The 25,767-nt window shown below is 45.2% G+C and overlaps 1 protein-coding gene across 5 annotated transcripts in view; it reads right to left on the reverse strand.

Moving 5' to 3' along the window:
- The window catches only part of SLC4A9 (solute carrier family 4 member 9), a 1,170,242-nt gene that overhangs the window by 451,563 nt on the left and 692,912 nt on the right, over positions 1–25,767 (reverse strand). For all 5 annotated transcript variants that reach the window (XM_069652671.1, XM_069652669.1, XM_069652668.1 and 2 more), the window contains 2 exons: positions 6,728–6,877; positions 2,837–2,898 (listed from right to left, as the gene is read on the reverse strand). In XM_069652671.1, the coding sequence (XP_069508772.1) occupies positions 2,837–2,898; positions 6,728–6,815 (150 nt within the window). In that variant the 5' untranslated portion in view covers positions 6,816–6,877. The remainder of the gene's footprint in view (positions 1–2,836; positions 2,899–6,727; positions 6,878–25,767) is intronic.

Raw genomic sequence — 25,767 nt, forward strand, 5'->3', positions numbered from 1 at the left:
AGCAGTGCTAATAATGTCACTAGTGCTAGCAATGGTGGTTGTAGAAGTACTAATCCTACTGGTAGTTGAGGTGCTAGTACCGCTGCTGGTAGTAGTGCTGCTGCCACTACTGCTGCTGCTGCTGCTACCACTGGCCATAGCAGTGCTTCTAGCAGTAGCTGCACTAATACTACTATTGGGAGGAGAGCAGTACAGGAAGTAATGCAATGTTTACAAAAAGTGCAACCGCTGGCAGTAGCAGTGCACCTACTGATACTGGTATAGTGCTAAAATGGAGGAAGTAGTAGTACTTCTGGTGTTATTACCACCATTTCTAATACTAATAGCATCAATACTACTAGCATTGGGGCGGCAGGATGAGTAGATAAGTGCACGGGTCGGTGAGGATTCTAAGAAATGCATCTTGCTGTCTTTTGCCACATTGCTGCTATAATGCTTCTGCAAACTACACTTCATCTCTCTTCTAAAGGCACCTCCTCTTTAAGAGTTCGAAAGCAGGCCAGTAAATGGAGGACAGCCATAGCAAGAAAGAATACCTACACAAATAGTGAAAATAAAATAGATGGGAAGTACTTTTCACTGGAAAACAGAGTCAGAGGTGAAATGACATCCAACAAGATGGCGGCAGCATTGTGTCTCTACTGCCCGCTTGTTGCCCAGTGTCGCTTGCTGAATGGAAGGCTATCAAGTTGCCTGTCAGACCAGATTTCTTCTGAAAAATAGTCTAGGCATCTCCTCGTCATCTAGGATTGTGACAGTACAGCACCCGGCGCAATAAGTGCCAGGGCCCAAACAGTTTCTAGCACGCCTGTGGCACATTGCCATCCCCCTGCTGCCTTCCCCACTGCTGCTCACCAGAGAATCAACATATGGAAGGGCTTGCTACACATCACAGATGTGTGATTTACAAACAGCAATAGAAATAACACTACAAAACATAGTAGGGTCTTGAAAGTAAATACTAAAGGTCGGATTCTCAATAGGTAGCACAAATGAAACGCGCGCAGAATTGAGCTTGTTTCAAATGCGCTATTTTCCAGAAATGCTCAGGTCACCTTTTTCTCAAGGTGACTTGATCATTTCAGGGGGGGCTGCACAGTGGCGCAAAAATGCACTTTTCAGCCCCCTGCATACATGTATGACAGGCTACCAGCAACCACATGGTTGTTCAGAGCACATTTCACCGAGACAGGCCTTAAATGGGCAGAAAAACCTCATATTAACCTTTGCTAGCATAACATATGGGAAAAAATGTGAAGCAATGCTTTATGACAGACTTCATTCATTTAGAGCAATATGGGCACCATTCATTACTTTTGTAGATCAGGAAGGGGGAGGTGACGGATGAGGACGTTCTCTCTGTTGTGACCTGTCTTTATGTCTCCACCACAGGTTCTGGCAATAAGATTACATTGTTAACTAATAAGTAGCCAACCCACATTTGCCTGCCCTCAATATGATATGATATGATAGGTAATTTATAATGCGCTTAATACCCAGATTCTAAGTGCGGACCCGTGGATCGAACCTGTGTTGCTCCGTGTCGTCTTGCTTCCAAGGCGAGCCCGTTGCCCCTGAGCTATCCTCCCGAGACGGCCTATATTCTTTGCTACAAAACTCAGAATGACCCCAGACCAGTTTCCCTGTTTTTTGTTTTTTAATTTTCCTTCATAATTGAAAATGGGGCTATGGTAAATTGCTTATTCGTTAGTACTGAGAGTTGTTATGTACACTTTTACATATTATGTACACATTTGTAACATTGAGACTTTTGCACCTTTTATTTTAGTTGATATATTACTATATCTAGGTTGACATGTTTACGTTTTATATCTCTTTGAAGTGTTGTAAGTCAATCAGATGACATGGTTCAAACCAATAAAAAATCATTTTAAAAAAACTACTAGCTGCATAGAAGAAGAGGGAGGAAGCTACTGTGGCTTCCAATCCTGGGCATTCCCAGGGTAATACAGAGAAACCTTGCATTCCCTCTGAAAATTGCTGTACTGAATAAAGAACAACAATGTTGAACAAGCATGCACGCTTTCAGAGAGAAAACAGATTTGATAGTTTTTGTAGTCAAACAGCACTGTGTAGATGTTGACAACAAAACTGCAAGCAACTGTCAATTGCTGTACAGAACACATGGGGCTTCATTATAAGTATGCCGGTCCGGTAATAACGGTATTACCAGACTGGCATACTCCGAGTTCTGCAAGCGGGTGCCTTTCAGACCTGGCGGGCGGAACGGCACTCGCTTGCAGACCTTGACGGGAGCACCGGCACCATTCATGAATGGTGCCGGTGCTACCGTCCTCCCCATTCCCATTGAGTCCAATGGGACATGAATGGGAATGGGTAGTAATATTTTCTGGTGCCCGGCAATGGGGGATTACCGGGACCCCCGGGCTGTAATACCACGGTAAATCCCCATTGGCGCCAGAAAAAAGATTACTCCGGCAGCAGCTATGCCGTTTTTACTGGCACGACTACCAGCAGACTCATAATGAGGCCTATTGTATATATATTTCTAAGGCAGTCCAGCTTTAGTTCACTAAATACAAAATGAGTCTGTGGTGCTTACTCAATATGTGACATGCTTTGTTTATTCAGTCAGCATTGGGGATTCAACGGCTTGCAGTATCTCAATTGCACATTATAGCTTTTCTCATGTTTAAAGTCAAGCAGGGGATTTCCCCACTTACGGCCTATATGCACATTTATTTGTCATGACCCAACATACAATTACTATATAACCAATTAATGAACGAGTTCACAGTTCATAACGTTGTATGTCTGTGACATTTTACTTCATTAACTCTTTATCAGTTCTCACCTGTTCCTTTAAAGGATTCTCCGAAAGTTCAAGAAGTGGTTCTTTCTTTGATGCTCCTTTTCCTACAATACAATTTTAAGTATTCTATTAGATCAAGTACTAAACACTGAAAGGGCACTGCCATATCCAAACCTCCTGTCAGAGAATGTGGATGATACAAAGTAATTCAGACAAACCATACAATTACAAGATATATTTTGTCATAAACTGTTTTTTCAAATGTTCAGTCCTCTTTTTAGACAACCCCCTCACTGTTATCATCCATTGAATTAGATATCAGCTGAGACCTCACTCATAGTACATTAACATTTTCTTTCTTAATTCAGTCTCTCTTCACTTTCTAGTTCCTGTAAGTAATCTGGTGCTCGCTAACAGATGTGGGGTAGCAGTAATTACACACATGTAGTCCCCATTCTCTAACCTTACATGTTTAGGGACATCACTTAACTCAGCATTAACCTACAATCCTTGCTTTCCATTAAATATGTTGAGCACATTTGCATGTTTGCTATTAGTGAGCAGAACCCTTGTATACATGTTTACACACAAAATCAAAATACAATAAACTTAATAGGTATTATTCACAATAAAGTTTAAAATTAATACGTTTGAGCCCCTTGGGAATTCGGAAAGGAGAGTAAAGATGTGCTGACACTACCTCAGCCAAATGTATTATTTTCCACCTGGGCCAAAGGTCTGAAAAAGTTGAACACACATTTACCTTGATTCAATCTACTTGAATGCACTACACAAGCAGTTGCAACCCACTCTGCTCATTTCTAATAGCCATCTACCAATTGTGCAACGTTTCTACTGTAGCTTTGGGATCTGAACATATTTTCTTGCATGTCTTATATAAAAAGAAATAGCTTCTTTTGCCGGTCCAGATGAATTTTAACTTTAGGTTTTCAGCATCAATGGTTAATTTGAAACGTACATTTAAGTTAGAGCCTCTTTTCAGTAAAGATCTCTCTTTTTATAATTGATTCATAGACAGTGAGGGAGAAGAGTGCAAGTAAGCGTCTATCAGATTATTACAAAATTCCCCCAATACCCTCAGGGTCATTTTAAGCACTTTTGGGGCCTGGGGCACAGACACCTTTGGGGACCCCCTCCCTGAACCCAAGAAATTAAGGGGTGCAGAGTACCTGGTTGCGCCCCCAACAACACAGTCACAACACGTAGGTTGGTTGATATGCTGCCTCGCAGCGATCAAAATAGGCAAGGGTACCCTTTCAGTCTTTTTACCCTCTTCATGCTTGCTGTAATCAGAGTGATGAACAAGTAGCCTTTCAAGGCCAACATTAGCAGTCCATCATGAGGGTACTTATGGTCTATCATACGTACAGTACACTTCATCAATAGCTGCCACGAGGAAGGTACACCTGTCATAGTATAAATGCAGGGCAGATCATATGAAAAATGTGCACATTATCCAGAATAGACAGACGACTCAGATTAGCTGCCTCACAGAATGCAAAAGTGCTCAGGCATGGCTGCAAGAGACGCATTGGATGCAAGGAGTAAGCTACACATACCATATAGTAGATAGTGGATGGAGATTAGAAGCTGCCAAAGAGGTGATTTTATCCAGACCAACTGAGATTATAAGAGGGCCATGGTGGTTTTCAAGCAGAATTACCATTATGTAGCAAAGAAACAAGTGAATTTGGTGTGCAGTATATCAATGCCTACTATTTTATAGAGGAAGCAGCACTATAGTCAGTGAAACCATGAGAATGAAATAACTCTAAATGCCGACAATTTTGAAAACTTCAGAGACTGGCAATATTGATAGGTTAGGCAATACAAGACTGAATGGGATGCCTAGGATCATACATTGGTTAAGATATGAAGCTGGGATGTTTACCACTCTGCAATTTCTGCACTTCACCACTTTCTTTTTTAGCACTTAAAATGAACTAAAATAATCACATTGTATAGAACTGACTTGGGAAGTAGACAAATTGTATAACCCAACATGTCAAACCAAAATGACATAGAAACGCATTATGCAAAATGGTAATGATTGTTGCTTCATTGTCTTCATTGACATGATCTTAAAATACTTTTTCTGGATTTCTCTTTTCTATTTTAAAGCTTTAAATTCACCCAAAACACAGGCTTGTGAAATTGTTATTCATACATGAGCTGACACACCTTTGCATTGTACAAAAAAGCCAACCGTTTTTATGTCAAAGAAGCAGACTTTAAAATATGCTTGCCAGAAGCCTTCAATATCTGGTCCCCTGTCTTTTGTCTAGAAGCTCTTCCATACAAGTGGCCTACATAAAAGAATGATGATCAGGTAATGGGCTAAACAATGCCACCAGCATTTGAAAAGTCATTCCTTTGCACAGAAGCCACCACAGTAATGTCAGTGGTATACATGATTTGTCCAGGATCACTGTAACGTCTGCTGGCATAGCCAGGATACAAGCATGAACAATTTGGTTCCACATTTTTGAATATGGATAGCTTATCACCTCTCGAAACTAACACTTTATGTTCATCATTTGGGGTGGCTGCCTAGGTTTTACAAAACCCCATCTGAACGAACCAATTTCTAGACCTTCACCATATTGATGCTTTGTTTGCTTTTGCAGCAACCACTATGTGGTGCAGGTACATTGCTAATAACGGCACCTGTTGTGCTAAAAAACAAACTACATATACACATATGTTATCAGATTCAGATATAGGAAATGCTGAGTTGACCTTGCTGGGATTTGTTACTGTAATCTTGCATATGAACACAGACCTCTGCAATGAGTGCTTAACACACTGAGCTATATTCTATTGGAGCACTCACATTTATCAATAAGCATTTGAACTTTGGCGATTGCACATGATCAATATAATCACAACAGAAAGGTGAGAATGGCACAAGAATTGTGTCTTAGCGAACACACAAACTCTGAATATCACAGTGAACACGAAGCATTATATGATTAATGGATCAAAGCAGAATTTTCTTTTCAAAAACAGTCAGTCAATAGGATTGGAGTCTCAGCAGAGAACATTTAAATATGCTGAAATGTGCTATTTAAATCGGATAAACAATGTGAACTGATTTATTTAGAGGAGGCAGACTTGTGGGGGCCCCCTCCAAGGTAAGGGCCCAGGGCAAGTGCCCCTTTTGGCCTCCCATAAAGACGTCTCTGAATACCCACCCTACTGATGTAATCATCAGTATTGTCATTGGGGGCCATTACGAGTTGGGCGGTAAGGGGTTAACGGCGCTGGTAAAGGTGCCGGAGCCGTCAACCCCTTACTGCCCCATTACGAGGTCTCCTCGCGGGACCCGCTAAGGCCGCTTGGTAAAACCCGGCGTCCTTAGCGGGTTCCGCGAGGAGACAAGCATGCTAACAATTGGCCCGTTATAAACGAGCCCGTTGTTAGCATGCTGCCCATTCCCATTGTGCCCTATGGGGGCTCGAATGGGAATGGGGATGTACCGGGTCCCGGTTCCTTGAATGAGGAATTACCGGGCCCTCCAAGGTTGGAATGGCCTGGTAATTCCTCATTTAAGGAACCCGGACCCGGTACCCGGTAAGGGGGTATATCCATGCCGCTAGCGGCATGGCTACCTCCTAACTCGTAATGATTCCCATTGTTTTGCTAATGCGATAAAGCTCTTTCAGCAGTTATCAATGACTAACCTTGCTTTTCATTGCAAAGGATTAACTTCCAAGAACAAACTGTCGCTTTGCAGTCATAGCAAATCTGGGAGTCACCAGGCGCTTTTAAATTTGTGGTTGGAGCCCTGCAGCTATGACATGACACGACATGATAGTTTATTTATATAGCGTCTATACACAATGTGTTTCAAAGTGCTTATATTTAATACTGAGGACCGTTTGTTATGTTCCCTGGAAATTAGAAACATACCACAACAGGAACACTTTCCAGTGTTGGCCAACCTTCTATGCCGCGGCTTTGTAATTTGATGTAAGTGTCTTCGCTGAAGAATATTCATAATTTTCTCCTTCAACTCTTTCCTTAATGTGTTATTTGCAATCTCAACATCAATGGCAGTTTCTTAAAGACAAACAAAAATGATTTGTTAGATAACATTTTCATGATGAGTTCTTCAACATAGCGGTAGGACACCTTCAGATATAACCCGTAAAAACTGAAAACAGGAACTATGTTGAGAAATCATGCCTTCTCTCACTCTATCGTGGTATCGGAATATCAACGGTTATATGGCACATACTAAAGGAAAATGTAAAAACATTTCCCTCTGTAACATTTGAACTCGTCCATGAATGTTTATCAAATTTGTTTTAAAAAAATGTGCCCACATCACAACACACATGACAAGTTTAGTGAAATTTGTTGAATTTCCTCATGTTGATAAAGAAGGTATTTAACAATGGGCCTCGTAACAGTTTCCCCAGTACGGTAAAAATGCAGGTAGAATTGTTGGTAATTCCAGCACCAGCATTTTTAGTTTGCCAGTAGGGTGTCACAGATCTACCTCTAGGCCTGACCTGCCGGTAAATCAGGCCCCCAACTGCAAAATAATGCCCCAGTTACTGGCACCGGTGCCATTAATTTTGGCAATCTCCTCCATGGAGTCCTGTAGGACTCCATGGAATGGGGATTTCCCGGGCATTGCTGGCACTTGGAATATCCCAGTAATACCGGGATATCAGGTGCCGGTAACGGTTGAGGGAGTTTGCTGGTATCCCACCGGAATTACCGGCGGGATACTGGCAAACTCGTTATAAGGGTCAATGGGCCTCATTACAAGCATGGCGGTAGCCATGCCTTTATGGCAGGCACGGCTACCTCCATGCTCGCTGCCGGAACTGCCTCCCACGATTGGGCAATAACCGGCCCGTTACGAGATGAAGGGGGCGGGAAGGCGGTAATGCCGGGCTCTCGATCCCCATTTTGCCAAATAGGGCACAATGGGGGTCGGGAGCATGATTGCACCGGCACCGTCGATAACGATGCCGGTGCAATCACGAGTTCTGCTCGCGGGTGCCAACCAGCCCGACAGGTAAGACCTAGCGGGCTGTCAGGAGCCCGTGAGCAGAACTCGTAATGTGGTTGCCCGGTATGAACGGTATGAACGGTATGAACGGTGCTGGTGCCTTACTGGCACCGTTCATACCGTGGCCGCCACTATTTTAATGAGGCCCAATGTCTTTTATCAAAGATCCTAAAAAACTCAAAATTGTCCTAACCAAATTTTGATTTTCATTCTTTTCGGAGATAATGGACCTCATTGTGAGTTTGGCGGTAACCCACCAGTGCTACCGGTGCTAATACCTAATGACCTTTCTCTACCACAACAGAAAAATCTCCAAGATCTTTTGAATGTGTTCCCCAGTGTGTTCAGTTGTGAACCTGCTAGAGTCAAGGGGAGCTATTACCATATTCGCATACCCAGTGCTCCAGATAAGATTTGGAAGTGGGAGTATCTTACTGCCTATTTTTTAATGTTGGGAGTAAAATTATTTTTTACAAAGTAGAAATGTAAGTCCAATTACCAATGAAAGTATTTCATTAGCGAGTAAAAATATGTTTTAACTGAAAAACTAAATTTTTTATGTATATTTCTTTCTACCTAGTTATTCATGCCCATTAAAGGATACATGTTTACTTCTTTAAATCAGGCAGTTACAATAGTGGTTGCTTCCTGTGGTACTACATGCCCTACTTGTCCAAACATAGAGCTGTGAGGGTGAAAGCATTGGCGCACGATTCTAAATGTCTTTTTCATATTTATTGTTGGCAGTCTACCAGGCACTGCGACGAAGAAGAGTGGTTTGGATGCTCCTCCATGCTGTGGTGGGACGCTGACCCTTGTTGGTGTTGGTTTAGGTATGCCAGAGGTCTGGGGGTTGCTACAAGCAGACTCGTTCAGCTCCCAGGGCCCAACAACCCTCCTGCAGTAACAAACGTAGGACTCAGCCAAGGGCAAGTTAGAACTGTCTTTTATTACAAAAACCGACAGGGATCATACAGGACATTCAAGCATTTCCATAATCACTCTCCCGAGCCTGTGTTGGGCCATTTTGTTGTCCCCTGTCGTCTCAGCATGGACCTCTCCCTGAAAAACCAATCACACTTTTTGGTTGGGTGATGGGAGTGATATCCCTTATGGATAACCCGAATAGATCTTAGTTGATTGGCCCTTGCATGTCAGGTGGTTGGCCTGCCCTTTCCCCAAGAAACCATCTATTATATTGTTACAGGGTTGCAGGATTATTATTGGCCCTTGCCCTCTACCATCCACCCCTGGATTTCTGTCTCCTTATTTAGCTGGAACTGGTCTCTCCAGGCCTGGGACCCAGCTCTGTTCTCCGCGCTCTGTGCACCTCTTCAAGGTCATGAAAATGACTATGTGTTCCCAATGTAACTATTAGCCTTACCACTTTTGTCTGCAAGAGTGCCCTCAATGTTGCAACGTTGTTAACAAGTCCATGTTTCACTTTATGTCTGGATTGTTGAGAACCCTTTGTCTTCCCACCACGGGTGAATGTCCATTGTCTAGTTTGGCTGCATCCCGTGGTTGAGGACCACGAAATCAAGCTCCTCTGGTCTGCAATTTATGAGGATTTATTCTGTTTTTCTACAGATTGCCCCTTGTTGTTTTAGGGTTGGAATATGTTGCTTGTCTCTGACCTTGGACTGCAAGCCCTGGTCTGCTGCTCTCTGCAGCCTGGTTCTGCTTTCCCTCATCTCTCATCCTGCAGCTTGTGGCCTCATGTGATCCTCATTATGCGTATACTATGATTTCTATGTATGTATACCTGGCTATGTTTTCCATAGGTTAGTCATGTTTGGACTTTCCAGGCTCCTTATGTGATCCTGTAGTTCCATAGGATTAGTTGCCATAAGCATCTACAAGCTTGCTTTGCATCTCTGCATTGCCTTGCGTTCAGCGTTTCTGCACTTAGCTAATGAGTAAAAATAATAAAAGCTTTTGACAGTATGTATATGAATCTGTCCTCTATCTACAGAACTGTGCAAGCATGTTCTTTGTGTGTTCACGTGTGTGTTTGTGTACATTTGTTCGTGGCTGCGAGTGTACTTCGTGACTAATGTTGCTATGTAGTGGTGTCACTAAGGACGTAAGCACACTGGTTTCTCTGCATTAGTCAACGTCATCCATCGAGGCTTTTGGGTCCATGACCAATGTTGAAGCACTTGTATCCATAAAGACATTGATTGGATAAGGTTTGAGTGGCTGTCTAAGAAAATATCTTTCTGCATACGTGGATGCCCCTGGCCCTCCTGAGGGCTGTCCGAAAAGTGAGTGGCTTCATGCGTTATTGACTCTTCAGGCAGTCATGTTGATGGGGGTGAGGAGGGGCATTCCAGGAACCCTCTCTTCATTGGTTCCCTACTACCAGGCACTGTGATGAAGAAGAGTGGCTTGGATGTTCCTCCAAGCTGTGGTGGGTCCCCGACCCTGTTTGGTAGACCTAGTTTCCTACTACCAGGCACTGCGACGAAGAACAGTATGTTGGATGCTTCTCCAAGCTCTGGTTGGTGTCTGACCTTGGTTGGCAGACCTGGTTTCCTTCTCTATCGGGTCTCTTAGTCCAAAACACACACTTGGTTTACTCGTCTGCTAAATTCTGTGTTCATCTGTATTACTCTCACAGTTCTCTTTGCAGTAGTTTACCCTCACAGGCAGAGTTAGTATACTCCCCTGCCAAGTACAGTCTCTATATGTATTATTCTCACAGTTCTCTTTATGGCCTCTTGATATCATATGCAGACTTGGTTTATTCCCCTGCCAAGTACTGTTGCCATATGTATTACTCTCACAGTTCTCTTTACAGCCTCTTGCTCTCACATGCAGACTTGCGTTCCTCTCTTGCCAAGTACTGCATTCGTATGTCTCATTCTCGCAGTTCTCTTCACATTCTCCTCTCTTATCTGACAGCCCTGGATCACCTTTCCTCCAAGTACTGTCACGAAGAGCATTAGGTATTCTTGTTCTGAGATATGTCAAGGTGATCTATCGCCATATTCGCATACCCAGTGCTCCAGATAAGATTTGGAAGTGGGAGTATTTTAATGACTATTTTTGAAAGTTGGGAGTAAACTGATGTTTCAGGGAAAAGAAATGTAAGTCCAATTACCAATGAAAATATTTTATAAGCCCTGGATCACCTTTCCTCCAAGTACTGTCACGAAGAGCATTAGGTATTCTTGTTACGTGATATGTCATTCTCCTGTAAGGGTCCCAGACCCTGTTCCCCTCTTTACATTATATTGATAATGTTTCCCTTATTGTCTGGTAGGGGTATCCTCATCCCTCACTTTTCTTACACGGTTGTTAGGGTTTCCTGTACCCTCTGGTGACACCCGACTATAGGCTTAGCCACCCAAATACCTTTAGGGTCTTGACTGCAGCCCTCCAGTCGGTCGCAGGCATCCCTGTATCTATCTCTACCTCGCCGGTACTCTGAAGTGCTTATTGGCTTGCCACAGCGGCTCTGCGGCTTCTGCCCCTGTAAGGCGTGTCCCTACCAGCCAGACCGCGTGGCCCTGCAGTTCTGCACTGCTGGTGCTTCCCCCAGCCAGCCTCGGTTGGCTCAGCATGTCCAGTTGAGACCGCCACTTCAGCGTCCCCGCACCTGGGTCTGCTCCTGCTGCTCTCCTTGCTAAGCACCAGTCCCTCTCATGGCTTCTCTCCGGAGCATCTGACATTCGAGTGAGTCCGTTGTCAGTTTTTATGTTTGTTTCCAAAACGGTCTGTAGTTGGAAACTAGACCGTTCACTCAAGTTCTTCTGTTTGATCCCTGCGGATCCGGAGCTCTTCCTCATCGCAATTTCTTTGCTTGGATCATCATGATCAGCCCTATAGATATCGGCCACTTTTACTCCCCACAAATTGGCAAATTTAAATAGTGAGTAAAAATACTCCCAACAAAAAATAGGAAAAAGACTTGTAGAATCTTGCTCCTGTGATTTCACCCTCACAGCTCCTTGGATATGTTTGGACCAGTAGTGCATGAAGTACCACAGTAAGAAACAATTTTAACTGCCTGATTGGAAGAAGTAAACATGTATCTTCTAATGTACATGAATAACTAGGTGCAAAGAAATAAATATTACAAAAGTATTTCAGTTTTCCAGTTAAAACATATTTTTACCCTCATACAAAATACTCTCATTGGGAATTGGACTTCCATTTGTACTCCCTAAAAAATCATTTTACTCCCAACTTTAAAAAATAGGGAGTAAAATACTCCCACGTTCAAATATTTTTTTCTGGAGCACTGATCATGATAGTTACCCCTATTCTTCCTCGTCTCAGTCCTTTCTACTTCTTGCATGTTATAGAAGTATATGGGATAGGAGGGCACAGGTGGTAAGAGAGGGGATGATGGGAAGGTGTAGCTGTTCGGTGGATACCGCTTTCTCCAACAATAGTCATCACTGGTCCCACAGGGAGCTTCCCCCCCAATAAGATCCACCCACGGAATCCCAGCCTCGGGGGGGGGGACTATCGGGTTACAACCTCACCTCCCTGGTCTCATGGGAAGGATCTCCCCCTACGGAAGCAGTTATGACATCCTGGGATTGGTCACAAAGTGCAGGCAGGCAGTACGGCCAGCTATGCTTGGGATGTGACCATGATGCCTGAAGTGCTAAAGCGGAGGCAGAGGAAGTGAGGGACGGAGGCAGGTTAGAGGCAAGGGAAAAATTTTAGCTATCAGGCAGATGAGAGGTAGGTTAAGTGGGTAACTTGGAGGTGAGGAGGTAGGTTTTTAGTTTGGGTTTGAGCAAATCTGTGTGGACTCTTTCTCGGATATCTATGGGAAGAGAATTCCATGCAAGTGGAACAAGGAGAGAGAAGGAGCGGAACACAGGGAGGGCGAGGAGCCACAAGGGTAGTAGAGGAGGCAGAGCAGAGATAACGAGAAGGCTTGTAGAGCTGGATAGGGGAGGATAGATATTATTATTATTATTTTTATTATTATTATTATTATTGTATTTATTGAGCGTGGACCTAGCATCGACCTTCCAGAAGCAACTGAGCACTTTACAGAGGTATACAACAATACAGATACAAAACAGAGCTCTTTACAGATGTATACAACAGTACAGATGCATAAGTGAGCCCTTTTCAGAGGTAACAACACAACAGATATACAGCAGGGGTAGGATACAGAGGGGCACAGAGGAGGGGTACAGCTGTACAGGGTGGCATGGAGTAGAGGAGCAGGCGGCATCTAGGAGTCAGGTGATGCAGGGGGCGACGTGATGGCCTAGGTGTTGAGGAGGACAGACTCCTTGAAGGAGGTGGGTCTTGAGTTAGTTTCTGAATTGTAGAAGCGTGGGGGACAGTCTGATTCCAACGGAGAGGAAGTTCCATAGTCTTTGGGCGTAGGCAGAGTATGCTTGTTTTCTGGTCCTTTCCTTTTTGCAGCGGATTTCAAGTTTGCACGTATCCTGGCTTCTGGTGGTGCACTGTCCGCCAGAGATGCTGAGATTCTCTGCAAGGTAGCTGGGTGATGTGATGGTAACTGCCTTATAGATGATGCAGCAAGACCTAAAGGCGATTTGTGCATGCAGTGGAAGCCAGTGAAGGTCGATGAGGACCGGGGTGATGTGGTGGTATCTGCATAGATCCAGTGATTTGTGCGGCTGCGTGTAGGACACTTCTCAGGGGCACAAGAGAGGACAACGGGAGGCCTTCGAGGAGGGCATTGCCCCCATTCAGGTGGGATAGGAACAGTGCTTTAACAGTGTATCTAAAGCTGTACGGAGGGAGGAAGCTGTCTGGGTTTTCTTAGCTATGTGTGTCTTGAAGGAGAGGTGTTTGTTGATGTGGAAAGTGAGGGACTTGGCGCAAGAGGTGAGCTTGAGTGTGAAGCCGTCAGGGTTCATGGTTGATAGCCAGGTCTGCATGTTTGGGTATTTGGTGTTGTTGGTGAGGAATAGAAATTCGGTCTTGGAGGGGTAAAGCTTCAAGTATGCACTGGACATCCAAGACTGGATTAGTGAGAGGCAGAGTCTGTGGATGTCCATGATGGAGTCGATCTTGAGGTATAGCTGTGTGTCATAGGCGTATTGGTGGATATGGATGTTGTGTGTGGCTAGGAGGGCTTCCAGTGGCTCCATGTTTAGATGGAAGATCACTGGGGAGAGCGAGAGGGAGGATACAGAGGTGCATTACCATGGATAGATTTGTGAACCAGGAGAAGAAATTTAAATCTGGCTCTGTTTTGCACCATCAGCCACCCAGCATGGTGATGGCACGAGGGAGTAGGTGTGAAGTGAGGGAGTTCAAAGAGAGTCCTGGTACTGAAGTTAATGATCTTGTCGAGAGGACAGAAAGCATAGTTGGGGAGATCATAGTGGATGCTGGCACAGCAATCCAGTTTAGAGAAGACAATAGTGGTTAAGAGATGCTTGGTGGTGTTTAATGGAAAGAGGTGCTGATTTTACTAATATTTAGGAAGTATAAGCGAGCTACTTTTCCAGTTTTGGAGATGAAAGTAGAGAAGGTGTGAGAAGGGTCATAGATGAAGCCGAGGTTTCTAGCTGAAGAAGAGTAGGGTAGAGTGTCAGGTGGGAACAGGATAGGCAGAGCAAGAGATGAGTGAGAGCTCTTTGCAGGGAAGAAGGACACCTCTGTTTTAGTACAGACCATGTGGGATGCACCGGCACCATTCACGAATGGTGACGGTGCATCCGACCTCCCCATTCGCATTGACTCCAATGGGACTCAAATGGGAATGGGCACTAATATTTTCCAGCTCCCAGGAATGGCCAATTACCGGGTCCAGTGGGGCAGTAATGCCCCGGTAATTGCCCATACCTGGGTGCCGGGAAAAAAATGACTGCCGGTCTCATAATGAAGCCCACTGTCTTTTAATGTTCTTTGATAATGTTGGCAAAGCGCCACGGTTTCCCAATCTCCCTTCTTAGGACTCTTTCCTGTAATGTTCTTTGGTTCTCTCGTGGTAGACGGGGAGCAGCATTTCGGTGCTCAGCATCCGGTTTGCAGTCTCACTGTCTTCACTTGCCTGCCGTTCTTTGTGCTCGGGTGGCTGAAGTGCTGCTCTCCTGTTCCCGCGGCTGCCAACCAGACTTGCCTTTCTCTTGTGGTGTGGTCCCAGCATGGCAAACCGTTTCCTGCATCCTTCCTCCTTCTGGCTTTCCCTAGAACCGGTTGGCTACACGGACTTCTCTCCAGTGGATCAGTAGTATCTCAATCAGCCATGAGCGGACATGGCTTCCCCAGGTAACTCTTTCTTCCTCCATTCAAGTTCCGCTTTTTAAATGTCTCAGCACCTGTCATATGCTGGTGAACACTAGAGTGCATTCTGCACTTTTCATTCTCATGGATCTTCATTGCTCCCTTCAGCTTCCTCATATGCATGAAAAGGTTGAGCCTTTCTGGGTTTTCTTTTTACATGATACTTGGAGAGGTTGTTAGTAGATCTGGTAGGGTGAGGGGGGAATCTTATAAGCCATGACGTATGGAAGGAAAATCCCTAAAAGGGAAAGGGGTATGTGCCTTCATCTGATGAAGCCATGTTATCCCTTTGCGGGTCACCTCTCCCCATGTGGTCCTCCTTCATATAGCCGCCCCTAGGTTCAGGATCAGGTAGCGGCTGTCGTCCCCTGGCCACATGGGGGAAGCCGTCACTGGGAAGGTAGTGATGACATCATCAGATTCATCACACCAGGGACAGTGGGGGGATGACTCATCACGTTCAAAGGTATGGGTACTTGGTGCCTTATGTTGTCAAAGGTTCTACATTGTTCATCAAATTCTATGTATTTGTGTTAATTCACTTTGATGAAATTACTTCATGGATTTCCTTTCATTTTTTTAAACTTGAGGCGTCCACCTCCTATACCTTCACAACCCATCGAACAACCCTAGCTGAAGCAGTATTTCTTGTTTCCTCTTTCATATCACTTCCAAATATCCAGAGGGCTGCTCTTAGTTTGAGATTTGCCAGTTAGATGATTTTTCACTACAAATATACAGCCCTGCTAATAATGGATCAAACACCCTAAAGTATGCTAAAGGAAACAATCACATGATGTTTCCTTATCTTGTCATGAATAAAAGGAAACAAGGCCTGCCAAATCTTTTTGATCTGTCATTTATTCTGGCTTTGATATTTTCTATGACCATTACATATCAAATCATATTAAAGTGCATACATTCAGAAGAAATCATGGTTTTATTTAAAAAGGACTACAACAGTTGTACATAGCTACAGTCATACTTATGCATATACAGAAATCTAGTGCTACATTGATACTTCATCCGGATGAGGTTCTCTATGGGCCTCTATGTTGACCCACAATGAACCTCATCCAGAGGAAGTACCAATTCTATGTTGGATTTTTGCATATGTTTAAAAAGGATGCTATTCACAATTATTCAGCCAGGATCACCTGGCAGATTTAGGCACCAGTAGACGTTCTGAATGGATATAGATATATGTGTCTGCTTCTCTGGTTCTAGGGTTGAACAATCCTGTCGTACGTACCCCCACTCTCAGAAGATCTTTTATTATACTCAATAGTTCTACAAAGTGTTTAGGGGTATTATATTGAACTATTGTGCACATCTTTAAAAACAAAACTTGCCCATAATCGAATGCAGATAAAAATGAAATGTGAAAATAGCGATCATGGTTGAGCACATTACAAAAATGAAAACCGTATGACATAGTTAAAATGATACAAATGTAAAATTACATAATAACCGATAGAACACAGAGTCCTACAACGTTAAGACAATAACCTGATTTATTTGGAAATACCCGCTGTAAGAAATGGACAACCCCAAAAATCAGAGACACCTGTGTGCTGTTTAAAATCCTCACCCAAAATCTAAACCCTAAGAGCACTGGGAGGTATTTACGAATGTGCCAAGATGTTTATAACTTTCTTGCCAGAGAGCCAGGCAAGAGGTCATCAGATGTTCTAATGTTTAGTGGCTCAAGGCCTCATAATCTGCATGTCATATTCATTTTATCCAACTTCAAATGAGAACAAAAGACTTCCATAGAGGGAAAGAGGTCAAGACCCAATGGATTGTCAAAGATATCTCATTCTTGCTGGCGGTGAGGCAGAGATCATTGGAGGTGCACCAGGACTGGATGGGAGATACACAGTCAGGAATGATGGAGGACGTAAGGAGAGGATCAGAGGGAAGTTTGAAGAAGAGTTGTGTGTCATCTGCATAACACTGAAAGTAAGGGGAGAAAGTGGAGATTAGGTGTACAAGTCGAGCAAGATAGATGTTAAAGAGCCTACATGTCATATTCATTTTATCCAACTTCAAACGAGAACAAAAGACTTCCATGTAGGGAAAGAGGTCAAGACTTAATGAATTGGGGAATTTAAGCAGGTAAAATAGGAGATGTCCCAGTCGCTTTTCCTTCATGTTAAAATGGTGATACAGTTTATTCTTTGATATGTGAGATTTGGTATGTATTCAATCTTCCTGCTGAAGTTTGTTTTTTACCATGGTGGGATTGGTATATGTATACTCCAGAGATATGTCCAAACAGACCAGTAGTTCATGGGGCTTCTTCAAGTAGGAGTTCAAGACTGGTGAGGGCTGATTTGTAACTGCAAAATTGAGGTCTTAAAACAGTGCGTTTTATTTGATTTTATTGTGCATTTGAAAGGCACTTATACATCATGTACATTGTGTTTCAAAGCACCCAAAGGGCAACGGGAAGGGAACATGGTAATGGAAGGCAGATATGATAACAGTGAAGAGAAAGAAAGAAGTAGTCCTACTATGCCTTGTGAGTATTCAGAACGTGCAAGTGCAGAGAGAGACAAGGGATGGGGGAGGGGTAAGTGCTAGGAGTTCCATGGAGGGAAGTGCTAGGGAGTACGTTCGCAAGCAGCTGTTTAGTGCCTGTTTAGTGCCTGGCAGAGATCACTTGGTAAGAGTTGTCAACTGCCAATACAATAAGTGCAGGCCTGTGAGAAGCACAGGCCTCTGGGCACCCAAAGGCAAGTGTTGGGAGTGGGCAGAGGCTGTAGGCGATTGGTGGGGTTAAGCCAGTACCCAGAATGAAACATAAGGGCCCTGATCACCAATCTCAGAAACTGTGGGGTTTAGCAAGGGAGGGAAAGGGAGAAGGAGGAGGTGAAAAGGAAGGTCTTGAGGAGTTTCTGCAATTTGAGGAGATCCGGCAGAAGATGGAGAGGAAGGGGGAGGCTGTTCCAGAGGTGGGAGTCAGCAGAGGAAAGAGATCAGCCACCAGCTCACTATTTAGAGAAGCGCTTGACACGCAGAGAGTTTGCGCAGGAAGAGTGTAAAGATCTGAAGGGTATTTAGTGAGAGCCAGTTGTAGATAGCGGGATCCCTGGCCCCAGACAGCCTTATGGATGATGCAGAGGGGTTTGAATTTGATCCTTCTAGCAACTGGGAGCCAGTGGAAAGATTTTAGGGCTGGAAAGATGCGGTCCCTGGCCTTGAGGCAAATGATAAGTCTTGCAACCCCATTCTGTATTAGCTGGAGGGGATGTAGAGAGGAAAAGGGTAGAATAAGGGAGAGGCTGTTGCGGTAGTCCAGCCTAGAGAGTACCAGAGCTATAAAGACATTGAGCTTCTCAGGGAAAGGGAGGAAAGGAAGGATTCCTTTTAAGAGAGCCATGTGTATATAGCCTTCCCATCAGTTTTTAAAAGGTTGTTTTAACTGTCCAATTTGTTTGAAATTAGGTGTCCCCTTATTCTTTTTTAGCACCCTAAGTGCTCAGGTGAGATCTATTTTCCCCTGTATTATGGGGTCCTATTTACAAACTTTTTAGTCCTAGTGCCACTGATACACTTAAGTCCCCTCCCTCATAACTGTAATTGCTTCACCATAAATGAGGAAAATTGGAGGGACGAGCAAATTCCACTGCTATGCAATCTGCAAAATAAAATGTTTCAATCATATGTTTAAATTCTCTGTTGTAAATGTTGACCACTTTAACTACTGCCGCATAATTAACTACTAATGAGGATAGACATGTGTCATTAGAGGATTAGGTGGAAAGTTCCTATACAACAAGGAATGATCACTGTTATTTATTGGGATAATTTGAAAGTTGATACATTGGTGAAATAATTTATGGGAACTGAATATGCAATCAAGGATTGTGTATTGTCCAGACTGTTCTGAGGTGGGTTGTGCTGGACAATCACCAATCAAATTACCAGTTTGGCCCAGTAACCCCCAAGACATTATCAGCTCAATCCACTGTCTACCACGAGACAAAAAAGTAGCATTCCCCACATTAGTATATTAAAGGATAAATGCATTTGTTTTCGGTTTAATTGAAGAACAGGGCAGCCTGACACATGTTTCGAGCTTGAGGGCTCTTCTTCCGAGGCTTAAATTCTTGAGAACCCGTTCAAGTCACAATAGTTGCTGTATAGCTCTACTAATGTATTTTGAGAAATCAAGGGCTCCACTACAAGTCTGCAGTTGCAAGTTCAAGTCACTCAAGTGGATGTAATTATTTCAGCGTCTACGCTTCCCTGTTCTTCAATTAAAACGACATAAATTGCATTTATTTGTAGTTTGTGTGCGCAGTGCGATCGCAAACAACCTTCATTTGTGCATTATACCCTGTGGGTAACTTGGCAGGTTGCCCACTATGTGCTTTCACCTGCAGCCCAATAACCTAACTCAATTTGACAGTCTGAGTGCTGGCTCTCACCAGTCCCTTTCTGCCAACTCATTTTCTCTCTTATATTAAAGGATAGACCTGGCGTTAAGGATTTATTAAGACACCAGCAATTTAGGTTCCCTGCTGCCACCATTTCTGGCCCGGAGGAGGAGTCGGCCCAGGATCCCATGATGGAAGCAACTGATGGTACAATCTGAGCTTGATCTGCTGGGGCTGGGTTCCAATACATGTTCAGTACGATAATGCCCCATGGAGCAGAATCCATTTTTAAAGTCCCTGAAAGATGGACTGCTAAAACCCCCTGAGTTTCCAGGGGCAACATACCACTGTATTGCTGGGAAGCTGTTTAATTGCCATTATGAGACCATCATAAGGGCGACCTCTTGGCCCCTTTCCAGCCGATTGCAGGAACACCACAAAGCCATCAAACGGGGGCTGTTCTCTCAACCACACTGTCACGGCTGGTTTGAGGACTCATCTGTTTAAGCTTAGCAAGCTTCTTTCTTGTTGGATCTGGCTGCCCATGTTTCCTGGAGGTGCGGGTCTCGTGGAGGTAAGAACGGACTTCTTCAGACGCCACCTGTCTATGGCAGTTAACTAGAGTTCAGCGTTCAACTGATTAATTGTCTGGGCCGATGTGGCGGTCCAAAGGCAACCGTAGAAGTCCTGGAGGGAGAGCTGTGGGAGGTGGTGAGTCGCAGTCGTAGTCGAGACCCGGAAGGCTCCAGGAATCCTGAGTACGAGGTAAGGCGGTCCGAGGGCAACCGCGAGAGCAGTCCTGGATGAAGAGCCGCGGGAGGCAGTGAGTCGCAGCCACAGCCAAGGTCCGGAAGATTCCGGAAATCCTGGGTAGAGGTAAGACGGTCCGAGGGCAACCGCAAGAGCAGTCCAGGAAGGGTAGCCACGGAGGACACGGTCGCGGAGGACCAGGAAGGCACAATGAGGCGAAGGAAATTCCTAGGAGCGAGCGCGAGGAACAACACTCGAGCAAGGAATTATGAGTGCATTGACACGTGCAGAACCGCAGGGGCGTGGCGCTTATCTAGGCACGCTAGAAACTATACCGCTGATCAAGGAGCGGCGTCTGCCATGTTGAGAGGGTATGGGAAGCCTTCTGGCATGTTGTTGAATGGTCCAGGAGGTCCAAAGGGGGCGGTAGCTTGATTTCATGACAGCATACCCCCTCCGAAGCTTCGTACCCCCTGGTTTGCCAGGATGTAACCAATGGAATCGTTGCACTAGTCTGGGGGCATTGAGGTTGGAGACCGGTTCCCAGGTACGATCACTGGGTCGATAACCCTTCCATTCCACCAAGTATTGTAATCGTCCCCTTCTGTACCTGGAATCACAAATTCGGGAGACTTTATACTCAATTTGACCCTGGACGAGTAGAGGAGGAGGACGGGGGACATTCTTGGTAGAGCGGAGATAAGGTTCTAACAGGGAAGTATAGAAGACAGGATGAATTTTGTTCCAAGTTGTAGGCAATCGTAGTTGATAGGCCACTGGATTGATTTTCTTGGATACAACGAAGGGGCCGTAGTAACGGGGTGCCAGCTTGTTTGTTCTTAAGTGTCTGTGCAAATATCGGGAGGATAACCAGACCTTGACCCCAACATCATAGTCTGGAGCAGGGCGTCTCTTGGAGTCAGCAAATCTTCTAATGTTTTCCCTAGCTTGAGACAGATGGTTCAGAGCTTCTTGATGAACTGAAACCAACTGAGCAGTCCAGGAATAAACAGAAGGAACAGGACTTGGAGAAGGTAGCACTGAAGGAAATACAGAAGGATGAAAACCTAGGTTGCAAAAGAAGGGAATGGACTTTATCGAAGAGTGTTCAGAATTATTGCAAGCAAATTCTGCGACTGGTATGAGAACAGACCAGTCGTCCTGAACCTTGGTGGACAAACAGCGTAGATACTGTTCAAGGGCCTGGTTTACCTTTTCTGTAATGCCGTTGGTCTGGGGATGGTATCCGGATGAAAGTGCTCGTTGAATTCCTAACACCTTACAGAGGTTTTTCCAAAACTTGGAGATGTACTGAGGTCCACGATCAGAGATGATTTTAGATGGCAGCCCATGAAGACGGAAAATGTGTTTTACAAAGAGTCCGGCCATTTCTGGGGCCAAAGGCAATTTAGATAATGCCGTAAAGTGAGCCATGTGAGAAAAGAGATCGATGGTTACCATTATGACTGCATGTCCCCTAGAAGGGGGAAGATCAACAATGAAATCCGTAGCTATGGCTTCCCAGGGTTGGGAAGGAGGAGCTGGTTGGAGAAGTAGTCCTGCAGGTTTTTTGCTATCTGTCTTGTTACAGACAGCACATGCCCGGACATACATCTGAACATCTTTCAGCATCTTGGGCCACCAGAAGTTTCTTTCAATGGAAAGAAGGGTACCACTGACCCCACGATGTCCAGAGTAATAGGTGTCATGGCATAGGTGTAATATGCGCTCCTGTAACAACTGGGTAGGTATAGCTAGTTGGGATTCCCGAAAAAGGAATCCATCCTTTAACTTAAGACCCCAGGGATTGTGTCCCTGGAAGTCCTTCCAAAGGTCCGAGGTTGTAGTCTCGTTCTAAACGGACTCCAAGATGTCAGATGCTTGAGCGATAAACACAGTGCTGGGAAACATTTTAGGCAGGGTGGGTCTTTCCTGAGTAGGGTAGTCAGGACGTCTGGACAAGGAATCTGCAATGTCATTCGAGTTCCCTGGAATGTGAGACATCTGGAATTGGTATTGAGCAAAGAAAAAGGGCCATCGTGCTTGTCGACTGTTCCGGCACTCCATGGATTGAAGGACTTGTAGATTCCTGCGATCTGTTCACACTTGCACGGGATGAGTAGCACCCAGGAGGAGATGACACCAGTCTTTAAAGGCTTGGCGAATGGCAAGCAGTTCTTTTTCTAGAACTGAATAGTGTGTTTCACATGGGAGTAAGGTCTGGGATACGTAAGCCACAGGATGTTCGAGCCCATCTTGGGATTGTTGTTTCAACACCGCGCCTATCGCATATTCAGAGGTGTCTGTCTCCACCAGAAAGGGCCTCGTTACGTCTGGCTGTATCAAGATGGGTTCATGAGTGAACAGTTCCTTAAGTTTAATAAAGGCGGCTTCTTGAGAAGAGGTCCATAAAAAGGGTGTGTTCTTCTTGAGTAGACTCACGATTGGTTGAACGATAGCTGAAAAGATAGGTATGAACTTCCTGTAAAAGTTTGCAAGGCCCAGGAAGGATTGGACTTGTTTTACTGAGCAGGGGACTGGCCAGGAAGTGATGGCTTCGATTTTGGCAGGGTCCATAGCCACCCCTTGGGCGTTCAAAACAAATCCTAGATAACGTACCGTTGAAACATGGAATGTGCACTTCTCTGGTTTGGCTAACAGGTGATGTTCTCTGAGTCGTTGTAACACGGCAGTGACATGATCTTGATGCTGTGTTGGGTTCCTGGAGTACACCAGAATGTCATCCAAATACACAATAACAGAGAGGAACAACATGTCCGAAAAAACCCAATCCATAAACCGTTGGAACACAGCCGGGGCGTTGGCAAGTCCAAAAGGCATGACCAAATACTTAAAGTGTCCAAATGGTGTTCGAAAGGCAGTCTTCCATTCATCGCCTTCCTTTATTCACACCAGATGGTAGGCCCCTCTCAAGTCCAACTTGGTGAAAATCATAGCGCCTCTGAGTGCTTCCAAGATGTCAGATATCAGTGGTAAAGGGTATCTATCCTTCCGGGTACATTGGTTTAGACCCCTGTTATCTAGGCAGGGTCATAGCTCCTTCGTGTCTTTCTTGGGTACAAAAAATAAGGATGCCCCTGCGGGGGACTTGGAAGGACGGATGGTGCCGTTAGCAAGGTTGGTATCCAAATATTCTCATAGAGCCTTCTTTTCGGGTTCTGATAGAATAAACATTCTGCCAAAGGGAATTATTGTATTTTCCTCTGTATCTATGGCACAATATTCTGGCTGATGTGGAGGCAGGGTCTGAACAATGGCAGAGGAGAAAATGTCAGAGAACTGCTGGTAGATCCCTGGTACATGATTGATATTGGAGATGGAAAGAGAAGAATTAATCCTCTGGCCGACCTTGGATACGTCTGGATTGGTGACAGACGATAAACAGTGTGACAGGCAGTATTCAGAGCCCAAAAATAAAGAGCCAGCAGACCAGTTGATGTATGGATTATGCTTCTTTAACCAAGGCATGCCCAGGGCCACTGGATAGTGTGTGGCTCTGATTATGTCAAACTGTATGCTTTCTTGGTGGTTGTGGATTGAGAGCACGATTTTCCTGGTTTGTTGGGTGATAGGTCCCGAGGACAGGGGGGAGCAATCAATCCCCTCTACTGTCGGAATGATATCCTTTTGTTCTCTGGGTATATCATGCCTGAATGCCCATTGGTCGTCCATAAATATACCCATAGCGCCACAGTCAACCAAGGCCAGAACTGTCTGTGGTGCCCCGATGGAAGGGAGTAGAGTAACCTCAAGGACTACCAGGTTGCATCTTGATGAAGGATCCAGGATCGGAGGGATGGAGCGGTCCTTGGTCTCCCGAAGCTGGGCTACATTCAGGATCGGGAGCTGGCGTTTCCCGAATGCCTGGGTGGTGCTATGGGACAATTCCTAACTAGATGTTTTTCTGAGGCACAGTACATGCATAGCCCACTGTCAAATCTGCGGCTTCTTTCTTGGCTTGAAATAGGGCCTCTCATTGCTCCCAATTGCATGGGTTCGGGTTCAGCAAGAGGGTTTTCCTTTGTGGTAGGAGCGAACAGAGAGATCTTGGGAGGGGAGTTTCGCGTTCTCTTTCTCTCTGCCTTTCTTTCTTGGATTCTGAAGTCAATTTGCAGGGACAAATCCATAAGGGCCTGGAAGGAACTTGGACGGGCAATTCTGGCTAGATCATCCTTTACTTCGTCATTGAGACCACGACGAAACAGGGTAAAGCACGCCTCGTTAGACCAATCAGCTTCCTTGGCAAGTTGTTTAAATCTGGTCACATAGGATAACATATCCTGAGATCCTTGGCAACAACTCCAGCAGCCTTTCCTGTGCAGTATACACCTGGTCAGGGCGATCAAACATCTTCTTAAAGAGCCTTGATAAACCCGTCAAAATTGTCCAACAAGGGACCTCCGGCTGAAACCAGTGGTGTAGCCCAGACCAGGGCATTGCCAGTAAGATGGGCTATGACAAATCCCACCTTAGTTCTGGGGGTGGAAAAGTAGTATGGCTTAAACGTGAAGTGCACCAGACAGGAATCCAGGAATGAACGGAGCATTTTAGGGGAACCATCGTATTTATCCACAACTCCACTCGTGGAAGCGCTATCCTGATAGGCCGAATCTCGGGACAGGACCAGTTGCTTCAGGGCGGCGTTCTCTGCCTTAAGATTCTGTACCTCCTTGGAGAGTTCTTGCATTCCTCGCAAGGGATCCTGCATGGTAGGATCCATCTCTTCTGCCTTGTCAAATGGTGGGCGTGTCAAACTGTCACGGCTGGTTTGAGGTTTGACCTGTTTAGGCTTAGCAAGCTTCTTTCTTGTTGGATCTGGCTGCCCGCGTTTCCTGGAGGTGCGGGTCTCGTGGAGGTAAGGACGGGCTTCTTCAGACGCCACCTGTCTGTGGCAGTTACCTAGAGTTCAGCGTTCAACTGATGAATTGTCTGGCCCGATGTGGCAGTCCAAAGGCAACCGTAGAAGTCCTGGAGGGAGAGCTGTGGAAGGTGATGAGTCCTAGTCGTAGTTGAGACCCGGAAGGCTCTGGGAATCCTGGGTATGAGGTAAGGCGGTCCGAGGGCAACCACGAGAGCAGTCCTGGATGAAGAGCCGCGGGAGGCGGTGAGTCGCAGCTGAGGTCTGGAATATTCCGGAAATCCTGGGTAGAGGTAAGGCGGTCCGAGGGCAACCGCAAGAGCAGTCCAGGAAGGGTAGCCAAAGAGGGCACGGTCGCGGAGGACCAGGAAGGCAAAATGAGGCGAAAGAAATTCCTAGGAGCGAGTGCGAGGAACAACACTCGAGCAAGGAATTGTGAGCGCATTGACATGCGCAGAACCGCAGGGGCGTGGCACTTATCTAGGCGCGCTAGAAACTATACCGCTGATCAAGGAGCGGCGCCCGCCATGTTGAGAGATTATGGGGAACCTTCTGGCATGTTGTTGAACGGACCAGGAGGTCCAAAGGGGGTGGTAGTGTGATTTCATGACACACACCTCTTGTATCAAGATAATGTAAAGAAGACTACCATGAGGGTCAGGATTGGATGCAG

The sequence above is a fragment of the Ambystoma mexicanum genome, chromosome 3p (assembly GCF_040938575.1).
Source record: "Ambystoma mexicanum isolate Mex_15411 chromosome 3p, UKY_AmexF1_1, whole genome shotgun sequence".
Taxonomy (NCBI): domain Eukaryota; kingdom Metazoa; phylum Chordata; class Amphibia; order Caudata; family Ambystomatidae; genus Ambystoma; species Ambystoma mexicanum.